This window comes from Leopardus geoffroyi, chromosome C2 (genome assembly GCF_018350155.1).
Source record: "Leopardus geoffroyi isolate Oge1 chromosome C2, O.geoffroyi_Oge1_pat1.0, whole genome shotgun sequence".
In the NCBI taxonomy this organism is placed as follows: Eukaryota; Metazoa; Chordata; class Mammalia; order Carnivora; family Felidae; genus Leopardus; species Leopardus geoffroyi.
Genome location: NC_059333.1, coordinates 131,764,114 through 131,780,822, shown reverse-complemented (window position 1 = coordinate 131,780,822; position 16,709 = coordinate 131,764,114). Strand labels below are relative to the sequence as shown.

The following is a 16,709-nucleotide window of genomic DNA, read 5'->3' as shown; positions in this document are numbered from 1 at the left end:
GTGTGCCAGAGAGCACCTCCTGGGCACCTACTGGGCACAGGCATTACTTGTGGCAAAAGCTGCTGTCAGCATCTGTTAGCAAGGGCTGGAGAGCTCTGCTTAATCTATGAGTTGGTTGAAGGGCCTTTAATTAAGACTGTTTCTACTATAAATACATTTTCATTAATATGCATAGGCTGTAACTCTTAAAGACTATCTTTGTAAAATGTTTTCTAGCATGGGTTTTGCAGAACTTGCCTTAATGAATAGCCAACGTTTACTTATAATCAGCAGAATCTGTCTCACATGTAATTGGTGCTCTAAAGTGCTTTTCCCTGGCAATCTGGTTTATACTCGGTACCGTAATTGGTTTGTTCATCAGACTATTTTTTTCTTAGATGGGAAGAGATAGTGTTTTGGTCCACTCCTCATTGAATTATCACAGTTTAAAATTAATAATTTGGAGATTTAATGAGTTCTTGTTCCATTTATACATGCTTGAGACCCTAAATACCTCTATCAATGTTTTTAGATTTTTTTTTCTCTTAAACACTAATAGCAATAAAGTATGCTATGCCAAGAATAGTTTGAAAAAGAAAGGATATAGATAATGGCCCTATTGGTATTAAGTTGATAGATTTGGAAAATTTTAGAGTTGAGATAGAAGCATGTGTGTTTGTGTGTGTGTGTGTGTGTGTGTGTGTGTGTGTGTAAGAGGCAGAGAAAGACAAAGTCAAAGAAAAACACAGAGAGACAGAGTGACAGATATATATATAAGTGAGAGAGAGAGAGACAAAGAGAGACAGAGATAGATACCAAGATAGGAATAGAGAGAAATAGAAAAGCTGAGGAAAACAGGTAAGGTGAGAGATAAAACACACACAGAGACAGATGGAAGCAGAGACACCATGTGAAAGACAAAGAGAAACTGAGACATATAGAGACCAAGGAAGAGCCACCTCAACAATGTTGCTTAAGATTAGCTCAGTCTCTGCCCAGTTTGATCAAAACTGTAGTGCCACAGGTGTGTCAGTGACCGGGCTAGGCAGGCAGGCCCAGGGACCACTAGGAGACTCAGTGTCATAACAGCCAATACCAGACCTATGATTGGGTCGTAGCCTGGGCATTAACTAGGTGGCCCTGAACCATTTGTTCATATAAATTATTTTTTTAAATCTAAATGTACTTAAATATTGTTTGTTTTTTTGTTTTTGTTTTTGGCTGCAGAAAAGTACTCAAGGAAATCTCTGTGGGAGAACTCAATCCAAATGAGACTGTGCAGGCCAATTTGGAGGCCCAGCTCCTTTCCAAGCTGGACCACCCAGCCATTGTCAAGTTCCATGCAAGCTTTGTGGAGCAAGATAATTTCTGCATTATCACAGAGTACTGTGAGGTGAGACTCTCCTCTTTTGGAATTCTCAATAAAAATCTGTTTCATGGTAAATGGCACTCTGTAAAGGGACATCTCATAAGTTCAATTATCAAATCACTAGCCTGTGGGTGGGGGGATGGGTTAAATAGGGGATGGGGATTAAGGATGTTGTGATGAGCACCTGGTGTTGTATGGAAGCGTTGAATCACTATATTGTATACCTGAAACTAATATCACACTGTGATGTTAACTAAGTGGAATTTTAAATAAAAATTGAAAAGAAAAGAACCCCTCAAGCTGGACTATAAAGACCCGGGATATCGCGTCTTGCAACTGAGAATTATAATCTTTAGGTAATTGACAAATTCACTTCCAAAGAAGGAGTATTTGCTGCAGAAGAATGCTTCTTGGGGATGTATTTTAGGGAGAATGTCACCCAAACCTTCTACAGTGTGTCCATTGGACAGACCATTTAAATGCTATAATGGAGTCCTGCATGGAGCAGAGGTCCATCTCTTGAGTTTTGGGTTCTAGGCTTATTCCTCATTTTCCTCGATGGAAATTTGGAAATGCAAATATGGCCCATTTTCCTCATGGAAATATTTCTTCATACTTATAAATTTGTGATTAATGGCTTCAGATATTTTCAATTTTCCCTGCCACTCCATGTTCTCTGCAAGTAATAGCTGTGCATTTTACTGAGCCCCAACCAAATATGAAGCTGCTTGGAAAGGTACCAGAGGGGGAAAGTGCCAAGGTGTATCTATAATATGAATCTGTATGTTTGTCCCTGAGAGGCTAGGTAGAGGGGAGTTATAAGGGCGGGGTCAGGCAGAGAGTACGTAAAGATGACCTTGCTTAAAAAGTATCTTCCAGAACATTCTGGGAGCTAGTCTTAGGCAAATGCACTTTGGGAGAATTTGGTGCTATTTATACTTTAGAGTGAATTTAGCCAGTTCATCACCTGGGTGTTGCTGGGGCCTGAATGAAAAGATGCTGGGGAGAAAGAAGATGCTCCTTAGAATGGAAGACAGGTCTGTGTGGGTCAGAAACTTTGGACAGCCAGAGGGTGCCATGTGTTTGAGAAGCAGAAAAGAAAAGGCAAGAGGAGATGAAGCTTGGAAGGAGTAGGGATAGCAACAAAAGTCAACCTTTTCTGCTTTACACATCAGCTGGTGTATATTAACCAATATAAGTCAAAAGCCCTATTTAAATATCTGCAAGTTTGAGATATTCCAAGTGTCAGCTATTTCCCTGCAGGTCAGCCTCTTCAGCTCAGCTTTGCCAGGTGTTTCCTCATCCACTCTTCTGCTTGAAGGAAAGTAAGGGAAAAGAAGGGGCGGGGAGAGAAACAGGGAGTTTGGATGTCCGCTTCTCCTTCATCAGTGGACTATTAAGAAAAGTAAAATGATGAGTTGTGCAGAGCAGTGATAACGACCAGCTACTCGGGCACGTATGTCATGAATCCATGCAAAACTGCAGGTATTTCCATATATAGCTACAATATGATCCGTCTGCTACAGTTTAATCATTTTTCTTCCTTTAGCCCTTCAGTTAATCAACTGCTTATGACCATAGAGGTAGCTCTACTGCTGCTTTTAGCACACTGGATTTTCCAAAGATTCTTTCCTGGTCTTAACAATATTTTTCACTGTAGTCATTCCTGTGCAATAGAGCTTTCTGTGATAATGGAAATGTTCCATATTTGTGCTGTCCAATGCAATAGTCAGGAGTCACACATGACTTTTCAGCCCTTGACCAAGTGTGGCTAGTGTGATTGAGGAACCAGATGTTAAATTTTATTTAATTTTGATATATTTAAATTAAATAACAAAATATGGCTACTGGCTACCATATTGGACACGTCTAGGTGATAAGCTACAACTTTCTTTCCCTGCCTTATTTTTAAAATTTTTTAACTTTAATGTAACTTTAAGCTACCAGAAAAGTTATAAGAATAACACATGAACTCCCATATACTGTTTGTCCAGATTTGCCAATTGCTTTATCATTCTATTTATTCATCTATCTGTCTATCTATCTATCTATCTATCTATCCATCTGTCTATCATCTATCCATCTATCTTTCCTGAACCATTTGAGAGGGAGTTGCAGACACAATGCCTCTTTGTTCTAAATACTACTATATTTTCTAAGGCCAAGGACAGTGTCTTTTATAGCCCTGATACAATGATCAAAATTAGAAAATTAACATTGATACAATGTTAGTATGTAATCCATTGGATGTCAAAATGTGATCCCAGGCCAGCAGCATCATTTTTACTTGGGCACTCCACCCCAGTCATACTGAATCAGAAATTCTGGAGGTGCGGTCTGGCAATCTGTGTTTTGACAAGCCCACCAGGTGAGGCCCATCCGCAGTCCATCTTCAAATTTAGCCCATTTGTCCCAATTACGTCCTTGGAAAGGATATTTCTGTATGTTTTTTTCTCTCGCAGGATCCAGTCCAGGATCATCTGCGTTAATTTTTAAATGCTGGTGGTTTCCAAGGGTTGAGCTACTCTCCCTGGAGGGGCGTTGCCATGGTGACAGCCACAGGCAGGCAGGGGAACCACTGAGGGGTCTTCCTGGGCTCCAGGCTGCTGAGCTGTCAGACTGTCACTTATCTGACTTCTAAGGAATGACGTTTGCGGATCGCTGGTTCTTGTTGTTAACAGAGATACTTCTCATTATCAGACCCACATTTGCTCTTAACTCGCACAACTCTGGCATTATCCTCTCTTTATTGAGGTAAAATCATGCTGGAAATAGCAGATGGCCAAACTTGTAGCTCATAGAAAAATGCTATCACCATTGAAATAGTTGGTCTTTTTTCTCTCCAAGTTTGCTCTTTTGTAATTTAATTTGGGACCTTGCAAGATCCAAATATATAAATGCATTTGTGAGACTGCTGGATCTACCACTCAACCCTTTGGGCACATAACATCAGATAAGAGCGTCAAAAGCAAACAACTGAACTCTCACCACTTCTTGTCAAGATCTAACCAAATCTTTGATGGGGAATAGTTCCAAAACTGCCAAAATGGAAGAGTATTTCAAATATTGACGCCTTCTCTTCTCCCTCGCCCCCACCCCCACCACCCAGTGTTAAGTGGGACTACTTGCCATTTCCTGTGTGTCCTGCACAGTTTCACACCTCTTCATCTGTGCTTGGGCCATTCCTTTCAGAGTGTCCTTTCTCATAGCCCCACATCTTCGAATCCTACTCATCCTCTTAGGCCCAGCAGAAATGGTACCTCCTCTACAAAGACTTCAATAATCTCCTGGTGGAAATCCCTCCCCACCCCCACCACATAGCATTATATGTCTCCTGGCACTCAGTACATTATGCATGGTATGAACCGTCTCAGACTTTAGATGTGTGGGATTGATCTTTTTCTGATTAATTTTTGTATCATATCAGGGACCCACGTAGTGAGCCACAAAGCAATTAGCAATCAGAAATTTTTTTTTTTTCTGACGAATTCTTTATTACTTGCTTGCAGCTGCCTCCCACCTCATTTCTGTCAAAAACTAATGGTAAAAGATAAAGTATTGGATCCTTCTTCCTGTTACATATGTCCAAAGCATTTTGTCCTACCTTATTTTGCTGGCACACCTAACAATGTACTGCACTGGAGGGCTGTGAGGTACTACCTACCCACCTGGGTGAGGACAAGGCATCCCCAGAAACCTGGGCATTAACTTAGGAGATGCAGTAGAGTATAGGTGAATATAGCCCATGTATCTTCAGCAGAGAGAGACCATAATGCTATCAGCTGAAAGCAGGAAAGGTTGGACTTGTCTATTTTCTGCTTAGTGATATTTTTAAAATTTTATTTTTATTGATTTATTTTTTTAACGTTTATTTATTTTTGAGAGAGAGAGAGAGAGAGCAGGGAGGGGCAGAGACAGAGAGGGAGACATAGAATCTGAAGCAGGCTTCACGTTCCATGCTGTCAACAGAGAGCCCAACGTGGGGCTTAAACTCATGAACTGTGAGATCATGACCTGAGCCAAAGTCGGACGCTTAACCCACTGAGCCACCCAGGCACGCCTATTTTCTGCTTAGTGATATTAACATAACTAAACAGAAACTATCTTAGTGTAATGGTAGTGCTCAACCTTGGCTGTACATTAGAATCATGAGGAGATTTCAAAAATCACAAGACCTGAGGCCCATCTCCAGAAAGTTTGATTTAATTGATCTGGATTTTTATCTGGACGTCAGGAGTTTTGAATGCTCTCCAGGTGATTCTAATGTGTAGCCAGGGCTGAGAGCTGCATAAAAAAGTTGAATGGTTAGTGTGGAAGCAGAAAAATGGGGCCATAAAGGAAAACTTGGTCAGTGTGTATGGAGCACTGAACAAAGATGAGGCCTGGACTGGAGAACGGGGAATTCTGGCTCTGGTGGTGGGTTAGGTTTTATGCTCAGGCCACCTCATTAGGTGCTATGATAATTACCTGGCCTGTTCTCCTTGCTCTGTGTGCAACTTCTGATTATAATTCAGCTCTCCACATATGCCTCTTCTAACAGGAAAAAATCTTCTGGCTAAACTGACATGAGCTCCCTGTTGTCTTGGCAGCTGTAGCTCTCACTGCATGTGAATAAATTGGCATTCTAGATTATTTATTGGTTCCTTAACAGTTTGAAATTCACCAAGGCAATGATAGTCAAGAGTCTTTCCAAAAGCCATTATTGAGCCCCAAATCTGTGTCAGATATAATTCTAGAGAGTGTGGGGCAACAGAGATAATATAATGTTTCTTTAATGAACCCGTCTGGTAGAATAAACCATTTCTATCAATAGCAAAAGTACAAGCTAGATATGGTAAGTGTTGAGGGAAGGAGGTGGTTAAAGTCCTGTGCAAGTTAAGACTAGAGAGAAATGGACTATGGAAACCATGGAGGAGCTGGCATTATATTTGAACTTGAAGTATGGAAAGAATTTAGTCAAGGGAGATGGGGCAAGGACATTTTAGTTAAAGGGAATAATGTGATAAAAAGCTAAGAAGTAGAAAAGCATGGGCCATGATTTAAGAACCTAATACTTCACTTTTAATGATAATGTGTTTGCATTTCCTAATGTTAACAACTTATATACCCATTGTATAATAATCAAAACCAGGATATTAATATTTTACCACTTTTATTCCTAGTGTCTTTGTCTGTTCCAGGGCCCAATCTAGGATCCTGCATTGTGTATAATTGTTGCATCTCCCTATTCCTTTCTTGTCGGCGACAGTTCCCTTTTCCAGCCTTGTTTTCTATGACCTTGATACTTTTGATGACTACTGGTAACTTATTTTGTAGAAGGCCTCTCAGTTTGGATTGGCCTGATGTTTCCTTGTGATTAGATTGAGGTTCTATATTCTGAGGAAGCACACAAGTGATGTGATGTCCTTCTCACTACATCATATTAAGAGGGAACATGATGCTAGTTCAGCTTATTACTGGTGATGTTAACTTTGACTGATTGAAGTTGTGTCTGCTGGATTTCTCCACTACGGTGTTACTATTTTCTTTTTTTGTAATGGATAAGTATCTTGGGAAAAATATTTTGAGACTATGCTAATATCCTGTTTTTCCTCAGACTTTCACCCATAGATTTTAGCATCTTTCAGTAAAGGTTGCCTGGAGTACTTTATACTGTGATATTTTACTAATGGTGATTATGTATTTCCCTCACTCTTTCTATATTTACTAATTGGGATTCTCTTATAAGGAAGAGCTGTTCTACTGTCCCTTTCCCATTTATGTATTCAATTATTTATTTATATCAGCATGAACTCATGAATATTTATTTTATTCTATGGGTTATAACCCAATACTGTCATTTTTGTTTTGTTGTTCAAACTGTTCCAACTTTAGCTGTTGGGGTTCCTTCAGGTTGGCTCTTGTGTCCTCTTAACGTGCCCTTATCCTTTTTCAAGGAGAGGTAGATTCTTATTAATTAGTTTCATTTTATAGATGAGGAAACAGGACCCCAGAGAGGTGGAGTGATTTTCTGGCAGTCACATGGCTAGAATATTGAATTTCATCTAGGGCAGAACGAGGACCAGGGGTATTGGGAAAATTGCTCCTTTTTTTTTTTTTCTTTTACTTGGATCGCTCTAATTCCTTCCTTAATATTTCATAGAGTCAACCAAATAGTCCATGGTTCCTACCTCCCCAAGCATGTAATTATCTACCTGTACATGGACATGAATTAGAAGACATTGGTTGTTTTATTGCTCATACCAACAATGTTAACCAAACATGTTTCAAATTGTGGCCCTAAGCACAAATTTCTACATAGCTACACTAATCAAGCCTATGTAAATTATACAAAATGAAAACTTCCAGTTATAAGATGAACAAGATGTGGGAATCTAGAATATAGTTCTGGGCACAGGGACATAGCTTACAATACTGTACTGTATACCTGAAATTTGCCAAGAGAGTAGATCTCAAGTGCTCACACACCACCAAAAAAAAAAAAAAAAAGATAACTATGTGAAGAATTGGATGTGTCAGTTAACTTGAATGTGGTAATCATCTCACAATTCATATGTGTGTGTGTGTGTGTATATATATATATATATATATATATATATATATATGTATGTATATATACGTGCATTTCCTTTTCTTGGCTTTTTCTCACTTACACTCGGTATCTTTATCTTTGTTTTTATACATAAACACAAAAACACAAGTATATCAGTTTGTACACACATACATATTTTAATATGATGATGATGATGTTATTAAGTAATTTACGTCTCTCAGTAGGAGACTAGGTAGGGCTTGAAATAGTGGAAAGTGGGTGGACTTTGTCATTACACTGACTTGTGTTCAGATCTTGGTCTATTTCCTTAAGGAAGTTATTTCATTTCTGTGATCCTTTTCCTGCTATTAAGATAGTGTATCAACACCTCTTTTGTTAGTTTTTTTAGGGATTTGAAATAATGAATATTGAAAAAATGGCTCTCAGGACCTTGCACCTAGTAGACTGCCAGTAATGGAAGTTGTTATTTATAATCATTCATTATTTCATTGTTGCTCCCCTCTCCCCTTTCCAGTTGTTTTCTGGAAGGCAGGCTCATTTTTAACTCTGAGTTTGACTTGTAACCTTTAGTATGATTCATGCCAGAAGGAGGAAACATGCAAATTCTTAAACACTAATGAGTCTGATAGCAACTTTCAAGCAAGTACTTGCCAAAGATTTATTTGTACTGTACAAAAGAAAATTTGAAATTTTCTCTTATGTTTCTTATTTATTTAAAACTATTTAAATAAACGAAGTAAGTAGGCTAAGTTTTAACAATCTTGAACTTCTAGTAAGTGTCAGTAGTGAATTTGGCAATGACATGTAGCAATCAGGCTTACTAGCTCTCAGCTCTCAGAGAGTCCTTGTAACTTCATAATACTGGGTATGCATTGGGTCTGCAATTAAAGAAAAATCTTTTTCTGTCCTTTTAAAGCCACTGCTTATTGTCCTGAAGCTCTGTCTGGGGCCACTAACATCCAAATTGTTTTGTTACAGTTGAGGGAGACTCGTAGGTTATTGATTATTGTGACATTGATTCGTGACCGTCTGTCTTAGTCCATTCAGGCTGCTATAACAATATACCATAGACCCGGTGGCTTATAAACAACAGAAATTTATTTCTCACGGTTCTGAAGGCTGGAAGTCTGAAATCACGATTCCAGCAGATTCAATATCTGGGGAAGACTGGATTCCTGGTTCATAAATGGTCATCTTCTTGCTGTGTCCTCACATGCTAGAAGAGGTGAGCGAGGGGTGTCTGGCTGGCTCAGTCAGTTAAGTGTCCAACTCTTGCTTTCGGCTCAGGTCGTGATCTCATAGTTGGTTGTGAGATTGAGCCTCGTGTCAGGCTCTGGGCTGGGTGTGGAGTGTGCTTAAGATTCTTTCTTTTCCTGTCCCTCTGCTCCTCCCCGGCTTGTGTGTGTGTGCATGTGTGTACACGCACACATGCGTGCCCACGTTCTCTTTCCCTCTCTCTCTCGAAGAAAAAAAGAAGAGGTGAGGGAGTTCTCTGGGGTCTCTTTTATAAAAACACTCATTTTATTCATGAGGCCTCCACCCTTATGATCTAATCATATCCCAAAGTCCCCACCCCCTAATACTATCACACTGAGGTGGGGTAGGATTTCTACATAGGTATTTTGGGGAGATACAAACATTCAGTCTATAGCACCATCCTTCCCAGTATGAGCTCCGGGTAGCCACATATCACGGCTGTCTTCAATGGCCTGCTTTCCTGGGATTGCTGCTGATTGAAAGAACTAAACATTATCTTTAGAAAGGTATATCCTATCAGGCCTCTCTGGTTTTTCTGGGCAGTTCCATCCTGGAGAAGGTAGGCCTTCCTGAATTTGCTCTGTGTCAGTTCTATGGCAGTTAGGGAGGACTGTAAATCATGTGAGTGTTTGATTTTTAAAATAATTTTTTAATGTTTATTTATATATGGGAGAGAGAGAGAGACAGAGAGATAGAGTGTGAGCGGGGGAGGGGCAGAGAGATGGGGACAGAATCTGAAGCAGACTCCAGGCTCTGAGCCCGATGCAGGGCTCAAGCTCACCAACCGTGAGATCATGACCTGAGCTCAAGTCAGACGCTTAACCCACTGAGCCATCCAGGCGGCCCGAGGGTCTGATTTTATATACCTGAACGGATCTACTCATGATTTTTAATTAATTAATCTGATTTGTTCTATTTACTTTCTTTGTTTAAGCCATGATATATTTTAACCTTTTAACAACAAAGTTAAAAAGTAAGGCCACTGAGGTGTGCCTGGCTGGTTCAGTCAGTGGAGAATGCAACTCTTGGTCTCAGGGTCACGGGTTCCAGCCCCATTTGGGTGTGGAGCCTACTTAAAATACAAATTAAAAAAAAAAAAAAGGAAGGCCACAAATTTTTACTTAAAATTGTTAATGTAAAAATTGAAAGGCAAAATTAGTTTTATTTAAAAGATGTGTCTTAAGACACTAATACAAAGCAATTCATAAATCCATTAGAATTTACAGCATTGGGGGTGTGGCTTTAACTGACATATGACTTTATATAATTATAAATATAAGTATTCAAAAATGGAATAATCCACTTCAAATAGTTTATTTTAAAAGCAACCCAGTGATTTATAGAAGAAAGCATTTCATGTCACTTGAGATAAAAATAAGTTCTATTTTATTTTTATTCGTGTACATTTCTATCACCAGGAAGAACACTTACTCTAAAAGAATTTGGAAAAAGAAATTAGCAGCCAAACCCAGGAATTCTCATTTGTATTATCAGACTTGAACATCATGATACTACATGGCATTATTTAGTACCTATTTAGAAACCGAGTTTTCTTATCTTGCTTTTAAGAGCATGGTGTGGCCTACCATTTCCTCCACTTTTTTGCACTCCATTGCAGTGCACTTCCAAAATGCCAAGGGAATGTCTTCGGGTTCTACAACATAACGACAGATGATCTTCACACCCCCTCCACCTCCATTTATTGGTGTTTTTGAAAAAATATGTCATTATAAAAAGATTCTTATTCAGCCCTGTCCAAAGTACATCTTTTTTCTTTGGAATTTTTCAAACTGTTGGACCAAATGTTGCCAGTGATGGGTGAAATATTAAGTGTATGGCCCATTTGTGTTATTATCTAGCAACATTTGTTAAAATGTGGTCCATGGACTACCTGTCCCAGAGTCACTTAGGATGCTTGTTTAAAAATAGAGATTCTTTTGTCACCTCCAGACTTACTAAATCAGAGTGTCTGTTGATGCGGTCCAGGAATATGCATTTTAAACAAGAAACATGGATAATTCTGATGCCTGCTAAAATTTGAAGTCCACTGAAAGGATGTATTAGAAGCTTATTGAAAGGTGATGTGGAGTGTTAGAGAACAGCATTGAAGATGTCAACCAAATGACTTAATAAGGAGCAACTTTTTAATTTTAAAATGAAGTAGGGCAGAACAGTTTTTCAAGCTCCTCCCAACCCTAGAATCCAGAGGTTATTTCATGCTTTGTATATGCTCTGGGCATTGCAGTTTTGTTGTATTCAGACTTCTGAGAAGGTTCTACTTTGGCTTTTTAAACTGGTTGTAAGTGCTTCTGTTGAAGACTTAAAAAAACACGGATTAATTTTTTGTAATTAAATGCTTTTAGGATTTAAAACTTTTTAATGGAATCAAAGATGGAGTTTAGACACTGTATTTGAGTTGTTCTTCATTCCTTCAAGGTCTTGGCATTTCAAAGTCAATCTGATGTTGGCTAATTGGGCTGGGGGAGGGAGGAGAGGCCAGTAAACCAGCAAATGGTGCATTTTGGGTTACAGATTTTCAAAACTTCAGAAGTTAACATCAAGGCTTTATTTGCAACTTTCAAGGGGTGATATTACTGAAAGAGCATTTTCTGTGAGCAATATAGACTTGAGGCAACATTAATATTGGTTTAAGTAAAAGTCAATATTCTTCACTAAAGTTTTTCTTAGCAATAAAAGTCATCATTAAATATTTCTCAAAGACAAAGTTGAGAAAACAATGAGCCTGCAGATAGTGTAATAAGAACTTAAACTGAGGTAAGACATTTTATCACAAACATTTGATTTTTACTTGGAAGATGGCTTAGAGAAAGAAAGTCATAAATGCTTTCCATATTCATATTTCAAAATCCATCTGCTTCACAAAAAATATATTTCTTTGGTTGTGATATAAAAGCATAATTTTTTATCTTAATCTGTGAGGGACTTGATTACCTAATTTAAATCCTAAGAAAATAATCTACAGAGTATTTATTAAAGAACAAAGTACATACAAAGCAAATAATGTTTCTTAGAGATAAACGTACAAAATGAAAATTGTAGGGGTAGCAACTTGATGAGCATGAGGCCCAGCTCTCTGATTAATTTTTTGGTGTTCTATCTTCTTGTCAACTAAAGAGGTTCCTTGCTTAATGTTAGGAACTGGTTCAGTTTTCCTTCTTATGGTTCTACTCAGAGAGCGAGGGGGAGCTTGATCCTTTTGACATTTCACTTTGAGTTCTACTATTGAAGGCCCTATTCTTTTTCTCTTTTTTAATAGTCTAAATATATATATAGTCACCAGAAATCATATATGTGTGTGTGTGTATGTGTATGTATGTATATATGTATATATACATACATACATATAGTCACCAGAAATCGTGCACATACTTAATATCAATGCAGGAAACAAATAAGCAAGTTTCAGTTACCACTTGAGGAGACAGCATTAGGAGGTAATTGTCAGACTAACAATAAATGTCACTCAGGGAGTGTGCTCCTGTCATGGCAAGATAACTCACAAAGGACATAATTCTACTCACTCACAAAGAAAGCAATACCAAAGCTGATACAAATGTGTAAAACATTCACATTTTTATAATTTATTTGGGATAAATTCTTGAAAGGAATGCTATTTTAACACATGAATTTTTCCAAATTTTAGTGTTATTACAATTGGGGTAGACAATTACATATGCAAAGTCTGTTTTCATAGGGACAATTGTACTTTTGTATGACCTTTCTAAAGTAAGAAACATTGGGTTGGATTATATTTCTATAAGGCAAGTTTTTCTTTTTTCTTTCCTCCTTCCTTCCTTCCTTCCTTCCTTCCTTCCTTCCTTCCTTCCTTCTACCCATCCATCCATCCATCCATCCATCCATCCATTACTCCTCATCTGAAGCTATTAAGGAAGGACACAGCAACATATATAATTATCTTTCTGACAGTGGAGATATTTGATCATATTCAGAGAATCTAAATGGGATATTGAAAGGATATCTTGCTTTTTGTTTTAAAATTAGTATGTGGGGGTGTGGAGGTGTCTGTGTGAGAGAGAGAGAGGTTTTGCTAGAGTCCTCTTGGATAGAAGAGCCTGGATTGGAAATATATATATATATATATACATTGGTAGCTTACCTTTCATCTGAAGGGCTTTCGTGTCTACTTCACAGGAAGTTGTAATATTCTATTGTCAAAAAATGTTTTGTGCAACTTATAGAAACCTTATGATAGTACAGCTTGTATGATCCAATAGAACTTTGATAAACTCTAGGATTAAAAAGAGAGGGGATAGGGGCGCCTGGGTGGCGCAGTCGGTTAAGCGTCCGACTTCAGCCAGGTCACGATCTCGCGGTCCGTGAGTTCGAGCCCCGCGTCAGGCTCTGGACTGATGGCCCAGAGCCTGGAGCCTGTTTCGGATTCTGTGTCTCCCTCTCTCTCTGCCCCTCCCCCGTTCGTGCTCTGTCTCTCTCTGTCCCCAAAATAAATAAATGTTGAAAAAAAAAATTAAAAAAAAAAAAAAAAAGAGGGGATATAAAGAAAGGTAGGTTTGGAGAAAGAAGAAAATGATAGTCTTTTGACAAGGAGTCAAATATTCAATTCACTGTATTTTTGAATTCCAGCAAGCTTTGATCTCCTTAGCCCAGAAAATCCAGCAGGAAATTAAATGTGACCTAAGATACAAGCGGAAGGTTTGATATGCCCCTTCTCGTTTGTCATGCCCTTATGGAAGGTGAGAATATGGGAGGCAAATTATTTGTATATTGCACTGAAAGGAAATAAAAAAATCATTACAAGCGAGTCGATTGGTTGACCTAATGTTGTTTGATTAGAAGTAATTTCCCTTTGGTTGTTTCTTTGCTTATAAATGCTTTTCCTTTGCATTTAACAAAGAAAACTCTGTCAGGCATAGTCTGTAAGTAGCTTAATGTTTGGTCCTTATGTTCCTTAGGGACATGGCTTGTACCTCTCTTCTCTCGTGGGGCTGTGTTGTTGGCATATCCTAAACACTTGCATTTCACTCCTCCTTGTTTTCAGAGAAACACTTCCTGAATTGTTTTTAATTGTTCAGTGTTTTAAGGTAAAAGGGATCAGGTATAGGGCTTCTCTGAGAAAATTTAACATTTTGTGTATTCATTTCTATGGTAGTTGAAATACATTAATATTAGCACAATCAGAAAGGGCCTTATATCAGACTCTGCTAGGTAACTTTAGATGTTTGTCACTGTGATCGTGATTCATTTTTGGCACTGAGGATTATTCTTTCTATCACCAATGAGCAGTAGAACAGACTGACTAAATGTTTAAATGATGTGTTTGGACCCCACCTAAATCAACAGTTGCTGTATAATAGACAAAAGGAGAGTTAAGTCATCCCAAACACATGTTAGTCTGGACATGCCAAACTGAAAAGAATCTGAACTCCAGCAGCCAGTGCCATATGCACAACATAAGGACTGATTTAGTTTCACCAAAACATCATCACTTTATATTAAATTAATAGCATTCATTTTAATTTTAGCATTCATTTTTAATTTTGGCTTTCTATTTTTACTTTGTATATATGTCAGGCTTCTATAGTTGTATAAAACTCTAAGCATAAGAAAAGTCATTCCTAGTTTTATGTGGACACATGTAAATATGTGATGTAATGTAATGTAATACACTTTAGGTAATATTTAAGTAACATAATAAAATAAAACCTTTTAGAAAGGTTTTGTCCTTGAGTGATGTCAAAGATAAACACAGCGGGCATTACTTAAAGTGGTGAAAACAGTTTATGTGGTAACTGGCACTCAGGGAAAGAGCTGACCTCTTGTTGTTGTGCACATATTCTGATATGTGCAGAAGTGCCTGGATGATAAATAGTGAGACTGGAAGATAAATAGTGAGACTGGAAGAAGGGAGAAAACAGTGGGAACCTGAACAGTCATGGAGGGGAAACACTGAGAAGGCAGGAAGGCAGTTGGTTCATATGTATCTGGGTTTGCTAACTGGCAGTAGTTGAAATTAGGTCCCTACCCTTCCACAGAAACCAGGAGACAGGGATCCCTATCTCGAGATGCGGGCAGGAACAAACAGTAAATTCTTTTGGCAGCTGTAAGTTTTCTTAGGCAGGCACTTTAAGGAAGACTAGGGTCATCCTGGGGATGTGGCCTTGAACTATTAGAAGTGTGTTTGTATTTATTCAAGTCTTTATAAGCCAAGGGTGAGGCCTAGTTGAGAAGAGAGCTCAAAGGAGCCTGGCGAGAGTTCGGCCAAGGAGAGACTCTTTGTCAGTGATAGTTCAGAGTGGCAATGTGCCCTCACATTCTTGTGATAAACAGTGATTGTTATATATTAATTATTGTAAAGAGAGCTTGATTTTAAAATCTTAACTGAAAGAAAAACATGAAAAATTATGCTACTATGTTTCAGGGCCGAGACCTGGACTGTAAAATTCAGGAATATAAAGAAGCTGGAAAAACCTTTCCGGAAAGTCAGATAATCGAATGGTTTATCCAGCTGTTGCTAGGAGTTGACTACATGCATGAAAGGTATGTTCATTTGTTACTGAGGGACACGATTTTAACAGTCATGTCTGAACCTGAAAAATGAATTTTGGGGGGTAGAATGAAAGGAAGCAATCGTGAAAGGTAAATGACTGTAGTTAAACATCTGCAATATGCTTTTCCATGAAGAAACTGTTGAATGATTCAATATAAAAGATTTACTTGAATAGCCTTTTTTGTTGTTGTTCTAGAAATCAAGTTGGCCTTGAATACAAGACAGAAATTTGTATTAAACACATTCTCATTTATCTGATCATCTCCTGTGTTTACAAGTGATTCTCAGATACCTTTAGCATGCTATGAATTTATTATATTTTACAACAGGCTTGAACTATAAATACCTAGCATGCTCTAAATCAATTGCACAATCAACTTAGAATGTGTCAGTGCACAAGTTAGCTGTGTTCACATCCCAACATGAGCTGAGTAATTGAGGCAAAAGTTATTCTTGGGACTTAGAGAGATAAATATTTAGACCAAGTCAGTTTTGATGTGAAATATCTGATACAGAAGGTCAAAGTATGTTTTATGAGTTCAGTTGTCTGTAACTTGCAATTATAATCTCTGCCTTAACATGTATTTTAAAACTTTTAATTATATTTCTTATATGTCAAAAGTAATAATTTTGGGGGGTTTTATAGATACATAAAATGGCATGACCACATTTGAAAAGAGGAACACACATAGACAAAAGCAGATACTCGGAGTTGTCCCTGTTAGCCTTCAACTTAGGACTGGGTGGAACATGTGATAACATTCTTGAACAAAGGTTGAAATTTATAGAATACATCAAGGTCTGGCTACCCATGGATGTCAGATAGCTCACATGTGTTCCCTATGGTTTCTGGATGCATAAAAAGTGACCAGATTATACTGAGCTTTGCCATGTATCTTCTAAACATATGCTCGACACTGGGTGTTGTATGGAAACCAATTTGACAATAAGTTTCATAGGAGAAAAAAGAAAATACAGAAGTAGAAAACAAAACAAAACAAAAC

The 16,709-nt window shown here is 38.1% G+C and overlaps 1 protein-coding gene across 13 annotated transcripts in view; it reads left to right on the top strand.

Moving 5' to 3' along the window:
* NEK11 (NIMA related kinase 11) overlaps window positions 1-16,709 on the top strand; it is a 275,620-nt gene that overhangs the window by 43,531 nt on the left and 215,380 nt on the right. For all 13 annotated transcript variants that reach the window (XR_006718737.1, XR_006718736.1, XM_045503664.1 and 10 more), the window contains exons 3-4: window positions 1,207-1,372; window positions 15,577-15,695. Coding sequence is in view for 11 of the 13 variants with exons in the window: in XM_045503664.1 (XP_045359620.1) it covers window positions 1,207-1,372; window positions 15,577-15,695 (285 nt within the window). In the remaining 2 variants the exon portion in view is untranslated. The remainder of the gene's footprint in view (window positions 1-1,206; window positions 1,373-15,576; window positions 15,696-16,709) is intronic.